We start from the raw sequence: 11,320 nt of genomic DNA on the forward strand, positions 1-11,320 counted from the left end.
GAGTCACTTAGGAAGAGGAAACTTCAATTGCGAATTTGCCTCTGTCAGATTGGCCTGTGGTCACGTCTGTGGAGCATTTTCCTGATTAATGAAGCAATCCAGCATTTCACGGTTCCTGCCTCCACTCCTGCTTGAGTTCTTGCCCTGATGCCCTCAGTGTTAGGCATGTGAACCAAGTGTGTCCTTTCCTTCCAAGTTACTCTTGGTTAGTGTTTGTATCACAGCAGCAGAAAGCGTGGCGGGCAGAGGAGAATGGGAAAGATAGTGGAGGGAGGGATTGAGTAGAAGAAGGGTAAGACATAATCCAGACCACGAGGATGCGAAGAGCAGAGGAAACAGGCTAATGATGAGAACATAAAATGTACTGGTTCAGTAGATGAGGATCGGTGAGCACAGGCCTCCTAGGCATTCATTTGACCTATGAAAGGAAGATTAGTATTCTATAGGACCTGTTGAATGCTTTCTCCAAGATCGGGGACCCTCCCTCTTAGCGTGGCATGAGACAAGAGAGCTGACTGTATGCCAGCTGGACACGTGTAATTCTGTCCTTTAACCCTCCACTGTCAGGGTCTGGTTCTTAGAAGATGATCAGAAATATCATTAAAGATATTTATAGAGGACGTTACAGGTTCAGAAGGCTGAGAACACAGGAGTTCAAGACCAGCATGGGCAACAGTGATTCCCCATTTCAGAGACAGGCAGGCTGGCTGGCTGGCTGGCCGACTGCATGTGAGTAAATTCAGGTAAATCTGTGTTGGATGTTGTACACGTATCAGGTATTTCTGATATCCAGGAATAGTATTTATAGCTTTGCACCATAATAGGGACACAGTATCTGATTGTGGAAAATAGGTTGTGCATAAGAAGGTCTGGAAAGAAACACAGTGGGTTCTCCCTGGGAGCTGTGGGCACCACCTTCACTTCTACACGGTACCTTTATGTACCCTCTGGATTTTCTGTGGTGGACAAGCAGTGCCTTTATAGTTTAAAGGTAGTTTTGTGGTGTTTTGTTCTTAAAGTGGGCAGATGCTATTTGTCAGGAAGCAGACAGTGGAGAGTGAGGATCGAGGTGCAGAGAGCTAGACACAGAATGGCTCAGGAGGCTCTCGGATGGTAGGGGTCACTAGTTCAGAAATGGACTTGTGCTGGAAGGATGAGAAAACAGATGGAGTGGGGACTCTTGTAGTAAAGGCCTCGAGAGTTTCACACAGCCACTGTTGGGAGTGTGCAGGCTCTGGGGTCGGGGTGGACAACAAGGAATGACTCCATCTCCTTGTAGTTGAACCATGAGATTCTAGGAGCTTTTTAAAACCTTTATTAAAAACTGGCCAGATTCCAAAGATTTATTTATAAATTTGTATTTTTTTTTTTTTTTACTCTCAGAAAAATTTTCCCATAGAACTAATGTTACAAATGGTAATTAGGAGCTCAGCCAGCCTGCAAAAACTCAGTGTCAGTCTGTCCTCCGGTTCCCTCTATCCTGCTTCTCAGCACCTGGTTCTTCCCCAAGATCACAGCTCTCCTGTTTGCTGTGTCAACCACTCAGGGCTGCAGGGTATACATACTTCCAGAAGGAGGGTTCCACATCCATGTCTTCCCTCCCACTCCTCTGTCAGATCCTGCCCTCACCTCGGCCTGCCCTGCTTTCTGCCCTGAAGATGTGTTCCTAAAACACTTTTCTCTCTCTCTGCTCCAAACTGCTCTGCATTTTGGCAAACTTTGGGGATGAGAGGTTGTGGCAGATAAAAAGATTCTCAGCTGTAGGGGGGCACAGGAGCCACTACCCTGAGCCAGATTGACTTGGTCTAGTATTGTTACTCTGGTTTGGAAAGCCTGTAGAAGCTCTGATGCCCTTGGCATGGCCTGCCATTCAGTCCCCCATGTCAGGATCACATAAAGAAGCAGTGCAGACCTGTGTCTGCAGCCAGGAAGGACCCATCCCTTGTCAGAAGAGCTGCAGACGTGAATTCCCAAGCCATTGGGTCTGATTCTGAAAAAGCTCAGCACAAGGAAGTAGATCAAGTTCGTCTGTTTTGTTGTAGTGAGAGCTCGGGGCCCCTCAGATTTGCTTCTAATATGGAAACCAAATCAGTGGCTCTGTGGTAAGCAAGCTTTGTGGACCAGAATGCCAATCAGTACAAAGTGTAATCGCTGTAACTTACTCATTCTTTTAGGTCTACTGAGCACTTACAAAATTTAACATACAACTTCAATAAGTTAAGAAATACAGTATTGGGCTGGAGAGATGGCTCAGCGGTTAAGAGCACTGACTGCTCTTCCAGAGGTCCTGAGTTCAATTCCCAGCAACCACATGGTGGCTCACAACCATCTGTAAATAGATCTGATGCCCTCTTCTGTTATGTCTGAAGACAGCTACAGTGTAGTCATATACATTAAATAAATAATATTTAAAAAAGGAGAAATACAGTATTGATAAACTGGTCTGTAGGAACTTGGCCATCCCTGGAATACTGTATGTCTCCTTTTTCCTTTGGAGATTTAAAATTGGCGCGCGCGCACACACACACACACACACACACACACACACACACACACAAAACCCCTTAGATTTGCCCTTTCCTGTCACAACTGTAAAAGCATTAGCAACACCCTCGTTTGGTTTTAAAGGGATTAAATAGGCATTTTGAGGGCTATCGTAAGAACCACCTAGTTAGTCACCTAGAGTTTTAAGCAGGACATGGGAGAAGACATCGTTGCCTCACAAAGAGCTTCTTCCAGCCAAGGTCATGGCAGCTCCTGCCCTGGGTCATGAGGGAAAAGAACGAGGTGGCTGGGTATTGCGGTAAAAATAAAGAGCAGAACCAGTTGTCAGGGCTGCACAGCGGGCTTTGGTCATCATTGTGGGACACTCAGGGAATTGTGGGAGAGAGGTGTGCATGGTTTCCCAAGGGCCGTGAGAAGATGCGCTGTAGGACTATGCACACAGCTTGTCTGCAAGTACTGACTGTTCGGGGCTGTGTGCTCTGCAGTTCACCAGGGCTCCAGCATCTGAAGTAATGGATTGAGCATTAATAAAGAGAAGCTAGCAGTAGAACCCTGCTGCTGCTTAATGGATTAGCTTTGTGAAGGCGTTTTGGACCCAGCCAGAGACAAAGGCGTTAAGCGTCAGCGTTGCACCTGTTGTCTAAGATTGACCAGCAAAACTGAGATGACTCAGGAGTTGAGAGCACTTGGTTGTGAGGAAGACTCAAGTGCCTATGTGTTATATGTGTGTGTATGCGAGAATGCGTGCGTGTGTGTGTGCATGTGTATATGTGTGTGCGTGTGTGTGTGCATGTGTATATGTGTGTGCGTGTGTGTGTGCGTGCACATGCGTGTGTGTGCATGTGTATATGTGTGTGTGCACATGAGTGTGTGCGTGCGCGCACGTTTGGGTTTTTTTGTTATTGTTTTTCAAGGCAGGGTTTCCCTGTGTAGCCCTGGCTATTCTGGAATTTTCTTTGTAGACCAGGCTGGCCTTGAATTCAGAGCCACCTCTGCCTCCCAAGTGCTGGTGTGTGCATCAACCACCTGGATCCTAAAGAATATCTTTACTTTGGAATAATTTTACAGAAAACTTGTATAGATGGTGCACAATTCTGTTCGCCTCTCATTTGAATTTTCTGGAAGGAAAATATATCCCTTTTCCCCATTTACTTATTCATCCTATTAATTACATTAGCATGGACTAACGAGTTATAGCCAGTTGTCACATGTATTTTGTTTCTGGCCTGTTCTCTTAGATCAGTTCTTGTGTCTCTTTACATGTTCCTTTCCATTTGTTTGATCGTTTTGTTTTCAAGACAGGGTCTTAACATGTAACTCTGGCTGTCCTGAACTCACTACGTAGACCAGGCTAACCTTGAACATACAGAGATCAATCTGTCTTTGTCTCCAAGTGCTGGGACTAAGGCATGCACCACCATATGTGGCTTCATTTGTTTGGCTGTTTTTGTTGTTTTGTGGGTTTTTTCTTTTTTTTTTTTTTTAACAGTTCCTTACTTTTTGGAATAAACGATGTCCCTGGTCCTTCTTGTGTCCCTGTGCCTTGTAGATCTGCTGGAATCGGTAACACCTTAGGTAGCAAGGATTCCTTGTGCTAGAGGGTGGTATTTAGGAAGCAATCCGTGAGACTAGTGTGCCCCTCGCTACCTGAGGTGTTACTGATTCCAGCCTGTCAGGTGGTGAGAGGGAAGAAACATGTGCATGGACCCCTGATGTCCTGGTTGACGTTTAAATTTTTCCTCTTTATAATGCAGTTTTAACAAGTGCTGTGGCTTTTTAAAGTAAATGCTGTCAGACTTTACAGCCATCATTGACAGATCTTGACACCAAGAAGAGGAACACTGTCAGATAGCCTACATGTCCCTTTATGGACGCTGACTGAACTCTCATCTGTCTTCACTGATCACTAAAGATTAGTCACTTCCCAGGGTGCCCTGTGGTGAGTTATCTCTAAGAAGATCTTTAAGGAGCCTGAGATTCAAAACCAAAATTCTATTCATGTGTCATCCTGGACTGAAGGAGATTTTTATGGAAAAGAACTACCAGAAGCGAAGTTAGTACCTCAGCCAGCCTCACCTCCCACCTCTGTCCTGACCCTCTCCCCAACCGCCGCCCCCAGCCACCAGTTAGCAGCAATACTTGTGTGGCAGAGGTTTCCAAATTTCAAGTCCCTAGACAGGCTGCATCAGCTCTCTAGGACGTGTTAGAAACACCCATTCTCAGACCCACCCATTCCAACTGTGAGAAACTTGGGTAGTGAGGTCCAGTAGTCTCTGGCTCTGATAGACAGTTGAGAACCTCTACTCTTAGAAGAGACAGCAGCTTGGTCAGTTTGATCTAGTCAGAGCCTTGCAGGCAGCCATGGGGCTTCATTTGGATTTCCTGCTAGGACTCTGGGGACCGAGCGCTGACTGGTCAGCCAGGGACAGACAAGGCTTCAAGTGCAGCCACAGGGTTCAAGGACTGTTTTTCTTTTGCTTTCTGTGTTTGTAATTTTGATCCACAGAGAATGGAAAATTTCTGTCTTGGATATCTGGGGCAATGTGTTTTATCTCTTAGGGACCAAACAGGAAAGTTAATGAAACATGGCTTGTCTGTGCTCTCATTTTGTTATAAAATCAAAACCATGAGCTCATCAAGTAATTTGTGATTGCTTTCAGTAATAACATTTGAAAATTTTGTGTTTGCTCATCTGTTATATTTCTAAGGTATATAAATACCATGTGTATGTATGTTTTATTAATGTATGTATGGAATGACAGGAATGGTTGGGCAGTGTTTCTACGTAGATAAATATGTCTTCAAATCCCTAGGCCCATTTTTGTCCAGGGTACATCTCTGATCTCATATTCTCCCCCTACGTTTACTCCCTTCCACTTTCGGTGGCCTCTTTGTGCTTCCTAAACCTACAAATGACATCCTCAAAGAGATACTCCTGACTAACTGAAATCTCACACACACTCATTCAAATACAGGGACCCGTCATGTCCCAATGCCTCCCTTCATTTATATATTTTTCTCTTTGGCAGTGAGCTTCTGACGTGTGTGTGTGTGTGTGTGTGTGTGTGTGTGTGTGTGTGTGTGTGTGTTCACACTAGAATGTAAGTCATAATAGCACAGATTTTTACCTGCCCCTTATATTGCCTAAGTGTCCTGTACACACAGTAGATACTCAGTTCCTGTCTGCTGGGTGAACGAATAAAGACCTGCACATGCATTTATGGCCGATGGCCACTGAACACTGTAAACTAGTATTTTTGCTTTTATTATCACTGCTGAAACTGAACAAGTTACAGCCAATCTTCTGGTCTCTTTGGAAAGGGGCCACTAAGGAAATAAATTACTGCCTTTACCCCCTGCTTTCCATTTAGAGAGTAGAGTATCTACCAAGCTCCAGTTTACCCTGCTGCTGTCTACCTTTGGGGGGTGGGGTTGGGGAGGGAGGAATGGGACAGCATTATATGAGGTGTGTCCTTGTGGGTCACTTCAGATCAGTGGCTCCCTGGTTTAGCACAGCCCTAGAGGTGGATGTTGTAATGGGGGAACAACAGGGAATGTGTGCAGTGAAGCTGGGTCAGGTACTTAACGGTGGTTGAAATGGTCAGTTTTATGTCATATCTATTTCACCCCCATTTGTGGGGATGGGGTACTAGGTTCCCAAAGTGCAGTCTAGCCTGCTAGAAACGAACCTCACCCTGAGTATGATGGTTCATCCTGTCATCCCAGCAGTGGAGGGATTTCTGTAAGCTCAGAGCCAGCCTGGGATACATTGTGGTGGCCTGGATGAAAAGAGGGAGGGGGAAGAGAGGAAAAAGAAAAGAGACTTTAGAGGTCAGGAACTGTGTGGTGTGTTTCAAACAGGCCTGCAGCTGACCCTAACACTAAAGTCTGAGGAACTCAGCAGCTGTGCTTCTGTCTGTCCTGTAAAGAACTATTGAGAAGGCTCTCCTCACCCCCTAACAACCTTTGTCAGGACTTCTGGCCCCCTGGGGTACAGCTGAAAATTGCTCTAAAGATTACTTTTGAGGGATGTTGGGACATGAACCAAATGGTAGAGCCCGGCCTGAGTCGTCACATCTGCCAGACACTGCCACTTGTTTTTCTAATTCGCCCTCCAATCAGATGAGCCCTGGTGCTGTAATACTGCATTATCGCATTCAAAATGGGCAAGCAAGTGAGGGCAATTGCAGTTATCTTCTCTGACCCGTGACACCTGCTGCCCTTGGCTGAGGCGGTCACAGTGCTGTTGAGATCAAAAACCTAGAAGAGGAAAAGAGCAGTCATTAGGAGCAGTCCCTGTAGGTGGCTTTGCACAGAGGCCAGAGTCTCTTGGATTAGTAAGGACATCCCTTACTGTGTAAATGAAAGCTGTCAGGGTTTTATAAGGCCTCACAATCTGAGGAACTTTTGTTGAGAAGTCAATGAACTGTGGTAAGAACCCTGAGACTTAGCAACTCTAACTTGGTTTGCTTCACAGCACCTTGGAACACCAGCAGCCCCAATCTTAGTAATGGCAGGAGCTGGTGAAGGCAGAAGGATTCGAGCTCCCACCTGGACCCGGGAGATTTCTTATTGTTTGATCTGTGTAGCAGTTTATAGGAACCTTCCACTTCCTAAACTGTGCAGACAGCTTTGTCTCTGGGATGTTGATGAAAAACTGCCTGTGGCGCTTGTTCAGTGTGGTGCAGAGGTGGTAGGCAGGTAAACAAACACAAGCATTGAGAAGGAAAAGCTAGGGAGGTGTTCATTCTGACCTGACAGGCTCAGGCGCACTGCTGGGATGGAGTGCAGGAGAGAGTATGTGCATCAGGAGAGGCCGAGGGTGACTCCAAACCCTCACACTCCTCACTGGGGCTCTGTGTAAGTGGGAATTCAAAACTGAGGGGAATGGGAGCTGCCTGCCTGGAGTTTGAGACAGGTTTCATCCTCTCAGGACTGGCAGCAAAAATTCCCAGACTTATTAGTGGGAAACTTTGTGTAACTATCAGGTGACCTCTAAACTAAGCAGAAATTTCTGTGGCCAACCAAATGCATGACAATAGTAAAAGTAATTATAAGCCCAAAATTACATAAAGTAGATGAAATGGACACACCTAGAAAAAACAAAAATTACTAGGGGGGGCCAAAATAATTGTTAAAAATCTGACCAAACACTTAAGGAGAATGAGAACTAGTCCTTTACAATTCTCAAGGCAGAGGGAAGGGCCGGAGATGTAGCTCAATGTAAAGTGTGGACCTAGTACAGTTAAGGATGTGGGTTGTGTCCCCAGTAAGGCAAAGAAAAAGGAAGGAAAGAAAAGACAAGACCTTTCAAGCAGGTCTTATTAGGTCTTACAGGTGATGACACACACCTGTAAACCCAATACTTGGAGGCTGAGGCAGAAGGGTTGACAGTTTGAGGCCAGCCTGGGCTACATAGTGAGATTCCCATTTCAAAACACTTCCTGATTCCTTTAATGAGGGTGTATTATCTGTTACCAAGCAAGGAAAAACATTTAAAAAAAAAAAAAAAAAAAACCTACAGCCTCTCATCCCTCATAAAGACAAATTCAGGAGTCCACAGAGACTGAGAGGTCAGTGTGAGTGAGGGGACCGAGGAGCAGACAGAGAGACTACTGTTAAAGCCTCTCCTACTCCTCACTGCTCCAGTCTCGAGGCTGAGATTCTCAGGCAGGCGCTCTATCCTCTAGCAGTGCCCACAGAGCTGTGAGCTGCTGTGCAAATGACAAGTCCTTGGCCTTCCCTTTCTGTTTCCATAGCATGGGGGGGGGGGGGGAGGACAGCTAGATCCATCACTTGCACCTTCCTGCTCAGTAGTACCTCCCAGAGTCTCCTTCTTTCCTCTGTCCCTGGACCAGGCTCTTCCACAATCCCCATTCTGAAGCTAGCCATCTCATGCCATGACCTTACATTTTGTGACTCCGTTTTCCCACTCCCATTAAAACTTTCTGGATGTATCTGCTTTTAATTATGTTTAGTCATTAATTGGTTAAATTATTCATATAGAAGGTAAAAATTTCTGCCTAAAATGTACTTAAAAGTATTTTATTTTAAGATTTATTATTATATATAAGTACACTGTAGCTGTCTTCAGACACACCACAAGAGGGCATCAAATCTCATTACAGATAGTTGTGAGCTATCTGTAGTGGTTGCTGGGATTTGAACTCAGGACCTCTGGAAGAACAGTCAGTGCTCTTAACTGCTGAACCATGTCTCTAGCCCAAAAGTATTATTTAATGAAGGTATCTATTTCTTTGCTGGCTAATTTTTTGTTAACACACAAACTAGAGTAATCTGGAAGGAGGAATCTCAATTGAGAAAATGCCTCCATAAGATCCGACTGTAGGCATTTTCCTAATTAGTAGCCGATGGAGGAGGGCCCAGTCCCCATTGTGGGTGGGGCCACCCTAGGCTGTTGGTCCTAGGTTCTGTAAGAAAGCAGGCTGAGCAAGCCTTCAGGAGCAAGCCAGTAAGCAGCACCCCTCCATGTCCTCTGCATCAGCTCCTGCTTCTAGGTTCCTACACTTTTGAGTTCCTGTCCTGCCTTCCTTTGACGGTGGACTACAATGTGGAAGCCAAATAAATCCTTTCTTCCCCAACTTGCTTTATGTATTTAGGTCATGGTGATTCATCATATCAATAGTATTCCTAAGACACTAGCTTTGTTCACCAAAAAGGTTTTAGAAGGGTGACAAACCATGAATGTCCCTACAAGGTCTCTAAAACCACTCCCCAGATCCTTTTGGAGAAATGTGTAATTTCAAGTTAGGGGTGGGAACATTCAAAGTGTGTCTGGAACATGTCAGAGAGGAAGGAAGCTGTCAGCAACCACTTATCTCATGTGGAAGGAACTGAGGAGCCAAAGGTCCCTCCAGATCAAAGAAGGGGACATTCGAGGACTTCCAGATAACGGAAGCTTTGCACGCTATGGTACTAGCACTGCTTTTAAACAGAAGGTCACCTGCAGAGATTTTAAGAGGGGTGTGTGTGTGTACATGTGCTTATCTGTGCGAGCATTTATCCCACAATCCTATTGACCCAATACCTAAGGACCAAATGTTGTGGAAAAGGGTGATGAATCAGCAAAAAGCAGTTACCTCTGTGAGCACACAAAGGAAGGGCGGCTGGGGAACTTTTAACCTGGGGTAACCTGGGCGGGTCGATTCAGTATCACTAAATGACCAAATCAACATACAGGTCTTGGAGTGGGGAAGGAAAGAGGCTTGGTGTTTTTTTTGACAAAGTCTCCATTTAGCAATTCAACTCATTATATAGCAGAGGATGACGGGAACTCCAGGTTCCTCAGCCTCTGCCTCCCAAGTGCTGGGGTTATAGATAGGTGCCGCCATGCCTCATGACACCCAGGTCTCCAGGTGGTGTGATAGGAAGCACAAGCTGGCTAAGAACTCCAGCTTGACTCTTCGCTGCCTCAACTGCCTGACTGAAGAAGCAGGAGTAACGCTGCTGTGCTGTGGGCAGTACCTGCATCGACTTTACTGATGAAATGCTGTGCTGCCAGTCTCTAGGCTCTTAATTGGCATAGCATCTTACAGATGGTTCCTACATGTGTGTAGCCTGTGTGCTTTACATACATTGGTTTCTAAACAAGCTAACTGTATTTTCTAAGAATTTGTGTCTGTTTTCTTCGCTTGTTTCTTCGAGGTGCAGTAGCCCAGGCTCACCTTGAGCTCACTGTGTGACCCCAGCTGGCCTTAAGTTTGAAATCCTCATGCCTCAGTCTTCAAGTGCTGTGTCCTGTGTCGCCACAGCCAACTTTTATAAGTTACTTTGTGGTTCGTGTATATAATGAAAACTTGCAGACTTGCCCTTTCTTCTGGGGGTGAAGGGTAGTGTAAACAGGGTCTTGCTATACAGCTGGCCTGAAACTCGGTGTAGCCCAGTCTAGCCTCAGACTCCTGATACTCCTCCTATCCCTCCCAACTGCTGGGATTACAGGCCTGCACCACCACACTTAACCACATGCAGGAACTTATCATCTTCAAGAAGCATCAGACTTCCTCTCTAAAATATGTATCTCTCTTTTAGGACATTGTTTTAGGTTATGTGAAAGAAATGTTTCCTCGCCACTAAGGTTAACCAGGAACACTGACTTGAAGAGGATCAATGGATTCTGCACCAAGCCACAAGAAAGTCCCAAAGCTCCAACCCGTAAGTTTTTATTGATTTCTCTATTTATGGAATAGGCGGCCTCCATCCCTACTCCTTAGAATTATGTACAATCGGAAGACCCAGAAGAGGCGGGCCAGCGTTCCCACAGGCGCAGTCACGGACTCTGCCTTTCCGACTGTGCATGTTCTTGGTTGTGTTCACAGTGCACAACAGAGCGCGTGCGTGTGCGCGTGCGTGCGTGCGTGTAGGCTGTAGGCAAACATCAGCTGTCTTTCTCAACCATTCTCAGTTTTGTTTCTTGAGACACGGTCTCTCCCTGAATATGGTTTGCAGACTGGCAAATGCCTCTGCTACTTCTTTTTTATTTGGAAGGTCCTGGGGATTGAACTCATGTCCTAGTCATCTCAGCCACATCAAGCTATTATGTTTGGAATAAAATATAATGAGTTCTAGGTTTGGCACCGACTTCAGCCATATCTCTTCTACATACCTGAGGCTCAGTAAGCTCTCATCCTGCCACCACTGTGGGAAGGAGGGTGGTGCACAGTTGTAACGTAGCAGCTGGGAGTGCCATTAGGCATCCTCGGTGATTCACCCTCCACAGAGGCTTATCTTTCCTCCTTACTTATGGGACCTCGGGGGACATTGATTCATTGACTTGAACAGATCCAAGATGGCGTTT

General features: G+C 45.7%; 1 protein-coding gene across 2 annotated transcripts in view; it reads left to right on the forward strand.

Moving 5' to 3' along the window:
* The window catches only part of Fam162a (family with sequence similarity 162, member A), a 28,927-nt gene that overhangs the window by 6,277 nt on the left and 11,330 nt on the right, over positions 1–11,320 (forward strand). For both annotated transcript variants that reach the window (XM_063270641.1, NM_001399276.1), the window contains 1 exon segment: positions 10,555–10,677. In XM_063270641.1, the coding sequence (XP_063126711.1) occupies positions 10,555–10,677 (123 nt within the window).

The sequence above is a fragment of the Rattus norvegicus genome, chromosome 11 (assembly GCF_036323735.1).
Source record: "Rattus norvegicus strain BN/NHsdMcwi chromosome 11, GRCr8, whole genome shotgun sequence".
NCBI lineage: Eukaryota > Metazoa > Chordata > Mammalia > Rodentia > Muridae > Rattus > Rattus norvegicus.